An 8,781-nucleotide genomic window follows, 5' to 3' on the forward strand; every position below is an offset into this window, starting at 1 on the left:
TTGTAAAGGGCTCTATAAATAAAGGTTGATTGATTGATTGATTGATTGATGAAAAATAAAAGTGCTAATGGATCATTAAAATAGCATTTATTCATAAATAAGGTGCAAACATTTCATATAATTATATACATTTAAATTATTAGCAGTAGATACAAGTGCATTTAACCCAAAACATTTAAAACGGGTTCCACCAGATTAGTATTCAGAGCATGCAATGGAATATATTCAACTTTCTTTAAAATGTGATTAAGTGACAGTGTTTAATTAAGGCTCCTGACGGTGGTCAATCTGAGCGCTGCGTGTTATTTGTGGACGTGGTTTGAGAGCCAGTCCAGACCCTCAGCGAGACCGGCTCCAGAGACTGCACAGGACGGCTGAACCAACCACTGGAACAAGAGAGAGGAGAGATGAAGGACTAGACCTGGACTAAATGTGTGTGACTAAACTGTACCAAAGCAGGACGAGCGTGACCGCACCCTTTATAACAGGACTAAAGCAGGACTAGACCAGGACTAACATGGGACTGAACTGGACCAAAGCAGGACTGAAAACGAGCACTAAAAAAACAGGACTTAAAAAAACAGGACTTAGTCAGGACTTCATAAAGTTTAAGGGTGCGTTTACTCCTGTGTCCTGCTGGAGCAGCAGGACACAGAGAGGGAGAGGAAGAGGCTGGACAGAGTCATCAAGAAGTCCAGCTCCGTCCTGGGCTGTGCTCTGGACTCGGTGCAGGAGGTGGGGGACAGGAGGGTCCTGGCTAGATTCACATCTATGCTGGACCATGAGTGTCGCCCCCTGCAGGACACTCTCTCCGCTCTGGAGAGCAGCTTCAGTGAGAGACTGATCCACCTTCGATGTGTGAAGGAAAGGTTCCGTAGGTCTTTCCTTCCTGCTGCTGTCAGACTTTATAACAAAAACTGTTAGTACTGAACACTCGCAATACTGACCTAACCTAATACTGATGTGCAATTCTGTCATATGTGCAATTGCTGTTGGAATTCATGTGCAATTCATGTGCAATTACTGTGAAATTCATGTGCAGTCTATGTGCTGTCGTGACACATATTCATGTGCAATTACTGTCGTGATCACATGCAATGGTATTTATTTATTTATTTGTCTATGGGAGTTTTTAGTTATTTATAGGAGATCTTCTACTGAAAGTGTTTTTCAGACTTCCTATAAGTGATCTGTTCTTCTGTATCTACCTCTGTATCTACCTGCGTTGCAACAATGAAATTTCCCCATGTGGGACAATAAAGGAATATCTTACATCTAAACTGGGAATAAACTGGGACAAAACACAGAAGTAAACCTGGAAAAGACCAGAACTGATCCAGGACTAAAATGAGACCAAATCTACATCAGAAGGACTAATGCAGGACTAAAGCAGAACTAAAGCAGGACTAAAGCAGGACTAAAGCAGGTCTAAAGCAGGACAAAAGCAGGACTAATGCAGGACTAAAGCAGGTCTAAAGCAGGACTAATGCAGGACTAAAGCAGGTCTAAAGCAGGTCTAAAGCAGGTCTATCCATCCATCCATCTTCTGCCGCTTTATCCGGGGCCGGGTCGCGGGGGCAGCAGTCTGAGCAGGGACTCACAGACTTCCTTCTCCCCAGACACTTCCTCTAACTCCTCCGGGGGGATCCCGAGGCGTTCCCAGGCCAGCCGAGAGACATAGTCTCTCCAGCGTGTCCTGGGTCTTCCCCGGGGCCTCTTCCCGGTGGGACATGCCTGAAACACCTCCCGAGGGAGGCGCCCAGGAGGCATCCGGAACAGATGCCCGAGCCACCTCAGCTGGCTCCTCTCGATGTGGAGGAGCAGCGGCTCTACTCCGAGCTCCCCCCGTGTGGCCGAGCTCCTCACCCTATCTCTAAGGGAGCGCCCAGCCACACGGCGGAGGAAACTCATTTCGATCGCTTGTATCCGCGATCTTGTTCTTTCGGTCACTACCCAAAGCTCATGACCATAGGTGAGGGTAGGAACGTAGACCGACCGGTAAATAGAGAGCTTTGCCTTTCAGCTCAGCTCCCTCTTCACCACAACGGTCCGATGCAGCGACTGCATCACTGCAGCCGCTGCACCGATCCGCCTGTCGATCTCACGCTCCATCCTTCCCTCACTCGTGAACAAGACCCCGAGATACTTGAACTCCTCCACTTGGGGCAAGGACACCCCACCCACCTGGAGAGGGCAAGCCACCTTTTTCCGGTCGAGAACCATGGCCTCGGATTTGGAGGTGCTGATTCTCATCCCAGCTGCTTCACACTCGGCTGCAAACCGTCCCAGTGCATGTTGCAGGTCCGGGTTTGATGGAGCCATCAGGACAACATCGTCTGCAAACAGAGATGAGATCCTGTGGTCCCCAAACCGGACACCCTCCGACCCCCGACTGCGCCTAGAAATTCTGTCCATAAAAATTATGAACAGAACCGGTGACAAAGGGCAGCCCTGGCGGAGTCCAACATGCACTGGGAACAGGTCTGACTTACTGCCGGCAATGCGAACACAGCTCCTGCTCCGGTCATACAGGGACCGGACAGCCCTGAGCAAAGTGCCCCGGACCCCGTACTCCCGGAGCACCCCCCAAAGGACACCCCGAGGGACACGGTCGAAAGCCTTCTCCAGATCCACAAAGCACATGTGGACCGGTTGGGCAAACTCCCATGAACCCTCGAGCACCCGATGGAGAGTATAGAGCTGGTCCAGTGTTCCACGACCAGGACGAAAACCACTCTGCTCCTCCTGAATCCGAGGTTCGACTATCGGTCGGATTCTCCTCTCCAGTACCTTGGAATAGACCTTAATTGGGAGGCTGAGGAGTGTGATCCCTCTGTAGTTGGAACACACCCTCCGGTCCCCCTTCTTGAACAGAGGGACCACCACCCCGGTCTGCCAGTCCAGAGGCACGGTCCCCGAACGCCACGCGATGTTGCAGAGACGTGTCAACCAAGGCAGTCCTACAACATCCAGATACTTTAGGTACTCAGGGCGGATCTCATCCACCCCCGGAGCCCTGCCACCGAGGAGTTTGCGAACAACCTCAGTGACTTCAGCTTGGGTGATGGATGAGCCAGCCTCCGAGTCCCCGGTCTCTACTTCCTCTTCGGAAGACGTGACTGAGGGATTAAGGAGATCCTCAAAGTATTCCTTCCACCGTCCGACGACATCCCCAGTCGAGGTCAGCAGACCTCCACCCGCACCGTAAACGGTGTTGGTGAGACACTGCTTCCCCCTCCTGAGGCGCCGGACGGTTTTCCAGAATTTCTTTGGTGCCGACCGATAGTCCTCCTCCATGGCCTCCCCGAACTCCTCCCAGGCCCGGGTTTTTGCCTCTGCGACAGCACGAGCCGCGGCTCGCTTGGCCTGCCGATACCCGTCGATGACCTCCGGAGACCTACAAGCCAGAGTGGCCTGATAGGCCTCCTTCTTCAGTCTGACGGCATCCCTTACTTCCGGTGTCCACCACCGGGTTCGAGGGTTGCCGCCACGACAGGCACCGGAGACCTTGCGACCACAGCTCCGAGCAGCCGCATCAACAATGGAGGTGGAGAACATGGTCCACTCGGACTCAATGTCCCCAGCCTCCCCCGGGACATGGGAGAAGCTCTCCCGGAGGTGCGAGTTGAATACCCTACTGACAGCTCCACTAGACGTTCCCAACAGACCCTCACAATGCGCTTGGGTCTGCCAAGTCTGTCCGGCTTCCTCCTCCGCCAGTGGATCCAACTCACCACCAGGTGGTGATCGGTTGACAACTCTGCCCCTCTCTTCACCCGAGTGTCCAAGACACGCGGCCGGAGGTCTGATGACACGACAACAAAGTCGATCATTGACCTCCGGCCTAGGGTGTCCTGGTGCCATGTGCACTGATGGACACCCTTGTGCTTGAACATGGTGTTCGTTATGGACAATCCGTGGCTAGCACAGAAGTCCAATAACTGAACACCGCTCGGGTTCAGATCGGGGAAGCCGTTCTTCCCGATCACCCCTCTCCAGGTGTCACTGTCATTGCCCACGTGGGCGTTGAAGTCCCCCAGTAGAACAACGGAGTCCCCGGTCGGTGCACTGTCCAGTACCCCTTCCAAGGACTCCAAGAAGGCCGGGTACTCTGCACTGCTGTTCGGCCCGTAGGCCGCCACAACAGTGAGAGACCTGTCCCCCACCCGAAGGCGGAGGGACGCGACCCTCTCGTTCACCGGGGTAAACTCCAACACGTGGCGACTGAGCTGAGGGGCTATAAGCAAGCCCACACCAGCCCGCCGCCTCTCCCCGAGGGCAACACCAGAGAAGTGGAGCGTCCAACCCCTCTCGAGGAGATGGGTTCCAGAGCCCAAACTGTGCGTGGAGGTGAGGCCGACTATATCTAGTCGGTATCGCTCAACCTCCCGCACAAGCTCAGGCTCTTTCCCCCCCAGCGAGGTGACATTCCATGTCCCCAGAGTTAGTCTCTGTGTCTGGAGATCTGGTCGCCGAGGCCCCTGCCGTCGACTGCCGCCCAGATCTCTCTGCCCCGGCCCCTTATGGATCCTCCTGCGGGTGGTGGGCCCACGGGAGGGCGGCCCCACGTCGCTCTTTCGGGCTGTGCCCGGCCGGGCCCCGTGGGGTAAGACCCGGCCACCAGGCGCTCGCCATGGAGCACCCATCCCAGGCCTGGCTCCAGGATGGGGCCCCGGTGACGCCGATCCGGGCGACGTAAACTGCCTTGTTCGTGTTGTCATCATAGGGGGCTTCTGAACCGATCTTTGTCTGACCCGTCACCTAGGACCTGTTTGCCTTGGGAGACCCTACCAGGGGCATGAAGCCCCCGACAACATAGCTCCCGGGATCATTCGGGCACTCAAACCCCCCACCACGTTAAGGTGTCGGTTCAAGGAGAGGTAAAGCAGGTCTAAAGCGGGCCAAAATTGGGACTACGGTGGGACTAAAGCGGGACTAAAGCAGGACTAAAGCAGGACTAATGCAGGACTCACGGGGTTGGAGACAGCGGATAGGTCGAAGGCGTCTGTGATGTCAGCTGTCGTCATGGCGCGGGGCAGATCCTGTTTATTGGCAAAGATCAGTAAGGCCACGCCCCTCAGCTTATCCTCCTGTAACTGATGGAGAATCAAAAATAAGTTGGTGTAAAAACAACTTGCAATATACTTGCATATAAGACCAGTTCAGTTTGTACCCAACACAAGTTATGTGTTACCTTTTCAGCTTTTAGCTCATTAATACACATTGTGCTTTTATAGCAGCGTTTCACTGTAGCAAGCAAAAATATTTAGTTAAAGAGTGTTTCGTAACAAAAAACTGAAACAAATAACGTGACATTGTTGTTTGTTGTGGCCTTTGTGCATTTGCTGAGATCTGATTTTTACAGAAGGGACTGAGAAATTAAGATAAGATATTCCTTTATTGTCCACATGTGGGGAAATTTCATTGTTGCAACGCAGGTAGATACAGAGGATAAAAATAATAATAGAAGAACTCTTATAAACAAAACTCTTATAAACAAAAAATCCTATAGACAAAACCTCTCATTTCCTAATAAGGAATGGAGGGGAAAAATAAAGATAATATAAAATAGAAACAGCTAGCGTAAAAAACAGCTAGCTAGCGTAAAAAACAGCTAGCGTAAAATGATAGCGCTGTGGGCGGAGCCAGGTGAAAACAAACACACAACTCAGACTAAGACAATGGCCAAACACAACTATACCATGGCTAAAGGATGAATAACTGAATAAATACTTTTTTATCATACATACCAAACTTTGTAGTTCCATTGCTGCTTCTCTGATTCTCTCTGGGTCGTTACTGTCCACCACAAAAATCAGCGCCTGAAAACAACATTAAATTACACGATATACATTTTGTACAGCCTTAATAAGAGGTAGTAGTAATAGCAACGGTAGTAGTAGTAGTAGTAGTTTGTTTTCCTTGCTAAACAAGAAGGAGCCGTCTCGTCAGATCTATCTCTACGCTCCCTCTCGCACACGCAGGTCTAGCAGTAGTAGTAGAAGTAGTAGTAGTATTTACCTGTGTACTGGTGAAGTAGTGCCTCCACAAGGGTCTGATGACGGTCTGTCCGCCCACGTCCCAAACCGTGAAGTTGATGTTCCTGTACTCCACCGTCTCCACATTAAAACCTGCACAGCAAAAAATGTATCCATCAAAACGTGCATTATCTTCAACACTTCATCCGTAGTATTGATAAGGCCAGGAACTTATTAATACTCGAAGTAAAAGGTTCAGTTACTCCTCTCACTGTGAGTAAGTCTTTGTGTTTACGGTTTGAAATACTTGAAAGGTTTATGTTTATTGGAGTTTTTATCCTTTGAAAATGTCAGATTTTGTGCTTGTTTCATGTTTTACCTCTGAATTTAGGCTCAACACAAGTTACAAGTCAGATGTTAGGACTAGCAGGACTAAAATGAGACCAAAGCAAATCTATATCAGAAGGACTAATACAGGACTAAAACAGGACTAAAGCAGGACAAAAGCAGGACAAAAGCAGGTCCAAAGCAAGACTAATGCAGGACTAAAACAGAACTAAAGCAGGACTAAAACAGGACAAAAGCAGGACTAAAGCAGGTCTAAAGCAGGACAAAAAGCAGGTCTAAAGCAGGATTAAAGCAGGACTAAACCAGGACTAAACCAGGACTAAACCAGGACTAAACCGGGACAAAACCGGGACAATACCGGGACAAAACCGGGACTAAAGCGGGCCTAAAGCGGGTCTAAAGCAGGTTCAGTTACTCCTCCCACTGTGAGTCTTTGTGTTTACAGTTTGAAATACTTGAAAGGTTTGTGTTTATTGCAGTTTTTATCCTTTCAAAATATCAGATTTCGTGCTTGTTTCATGTTTTATCTCTGAATTTAGGCTCAACACAAGTTATAAATCAGATGTTAGGTCCAGACAGTTACTCTTACTCTCCTGGTTTACTGCTTCTCTTACTTGAGTACTTATTTTTCTCTACCCACCTCGGCTGACAACTCTTTATATTGGTAACAATTATTGTAACATAAGTCATTAAGTAGGCTTTAAATGAAATCTAATGACATGTGGGGTTTCCATGTGTTCTCTCCGTGTCTGTGTCTGTGTCTCTTCTCCGGTTTTCCTCGTCAACCCAAAAAAAGCACTAGGTCAAATCTTGGGATGGGTCAAATGCAGAGGACACATTTCCCAAAGGGGCAATAAAGGCTAATCTAATACACTTTAAGACAAAAAACTGGTTAACCCAATACATGCATAAGGGGCACGCGATATATAAAAACCAACACGACTGCATCCTTTTCTACGGCATAATGAGCCACGAATACTTTGATTCTTCAGACGATAACGGCAAACTAAGGTACACGACAAAGCTATCATTTCTTGGTCAGTCAACGTCCTAACAGATTAAGCAGGTTTTGGGCATTTTGGCCTCATATTTCCTGGATTTCGTATGTTGTAGACGCGCTGTTGTGCCCCTTTCAAAATGGCGGACTCGGTTGCCACTGCACAAGTTCCCGGATGTGCGAACGCATGTATGGACAAGATGTTTACACAAAAACAATCTGGATTCTGTCCAAGAGCGGTACAAAGTGAGACTAAACAACAAACGAGTCCTTTTCTACATTACACAGACTAATCTAATGTGTGACAGTAAACCACTAGATAAAACAGTCCTTAAACATTTGACTAAGCAAGGATAAGCATATTTATTAACTATTTACAGGTGTACAGGATTCTACTGACCTATGGTGGGGGTGGTATGGACCACTTCATTCAGCTTCATTTTGTACAAAATGGTGGTTTTCCCTGCACCGTCCAAACCCACTGAAACACAAACATTTATATACATTTATACACAGTTCATAAATATATATTCTTCTATAAGTGAAAGAGACTGAGCAAACATAGTAATAGTTGAAAATGAAGTAACTCAAGAAGATATAAACATTCAAAAGACATTTGAACTTGATCAAAAGTTGAAGTGTCATAGTAGTTTTTACCTTTTGAAACTGGGCAGAACATTAGTAACTGTATAAGCGTGAACTAAACACTTATTCTAGAACACGCCATGTGCTCAGGACAAAGAGATACTTCAAAAAGACATAAACAATGACGTTTTTGATCAAAACCCTATTTTGTCTGTAAATACTTCGGTCCTCGTGTGACGTCACCTTTTGCACGGTCAAATTGAGTAAACATCTGATATTTACAAGCATCTCATGTTCTATACAACTAATCGATTCATCTAAAGAATAATCTTCACAAAAATAATGAGTAGTTCAGCCCTACTGTGAAATAAAATGCAGAAAATGATCAATGATCCAAATAAATGTTGATTTCATAATATAACATACCTAACTAAAGTAACTAAATGAGCCCAATACAACTAAAAAACAAAATTACTCAATAATATCAGATAATACTGACCCATAAGGATACCGACTGGAGTTTTGGAGATGAACTTGTTAAAAATCTGAGAGAGGATTGCGCCCATAGCGTTCACTTCAGGTCTTCCAAACTATCCACCAAAATCCTCCAAAACGCTCCTTCGTCCGTGTCGTACACGGCGCTCGTGTCGGTTCCTCTTGTGCGTGAAGTCGTCTTCTTCTTCTTCTTTGGTGTTTTATGTTTAGCTGGTATCCAAGTGTTACATTACCGCAGGACTTTATTCTTGTTGTTGTTGTTGTTGTTGTTGTTGTTGTTGTTTTATGGTTGTTGGCATCCAAGTGTTGTTGTTGTTGTTGTTGTTGTTGTTGTTGTTTTATGGTTGTTGGCATCCAAGTGTTGTTGTTGTTGTTGTT

The 8,781-nt window shown here is 47.6% G+C and overlaps 1 protein-coding gene across 1 annotated transcript; it reads right to left on the reverse strand.

Annotated features, from left to right (window-relative positions):
- Window positions 1-302: 302 nt before the first annotated feature.
- Window positions 303-8,514, reverse strand: LOC140372007 (ADP-ribosylation factor 4-like). The gene is made up of 6 exons (XM_072459251.1): window positions 8,408-8,514; window positions 7,724-7,804; window positions 6,022-6,131; window positions 5,751-5,822; window positions 4,974-5,096; window positions 303-386 (listed from the first exon to the last, which is right to left on the reverse strand). The coding sequence occupies exons 1-6, from the start codon at window positions 8,472-8,474 to the stop codon at window positions 303-305; spliced, it is 537 nt and encodes a 178-aa protein (XP_072315352.1). The 5' UTR covers window positions 8,475-8,514.
- Window positions 8,515-8,781: the final 267 nt, after the last annotated feature.

This window comes from Eucyclogobius newberryi, unplaced genomic scaffold (genome assembly GCF_026437365.1).
Source record: "Eucyclogobius newberryi isolate DKJ021-1_F unplaced genomic scaffold, fEucNew1.0.hap1 SCAF_22, whole genome shotgun sequence".
NCBI lineage: Eukaryota > Metazoa > Chordata > Actinopteri > Gobiiformes > Gobiidae > Eucyclogobius > Eucyclogobius newberryi.

Excerpts from the sequence above, each read along its gene's own strand:
- LOC140372007 (XM_072459251.1), bottom strand. The coding sequence starts at position 8,474 with ATGGGCGCAATCCTCTCTCAGATTTTTAACAAGTTCATCTCCAAAACT. Across the intron at positions 7,805-8,407 it reads TCCAGTCGGTATCCTTATGG|TGGGTTTGGACGGTGCAGGG; the intron begins GTCAGTATTATC and ends TTTGTGTTTCAG. Across the intron at positions 5,097-5,750 it reads CAATGGAACTACAAAGTTTG|TTACAGGAGGATAAGCTGAG; the intron begins GTATGTATGATA and ends ATTCTCCATCAG.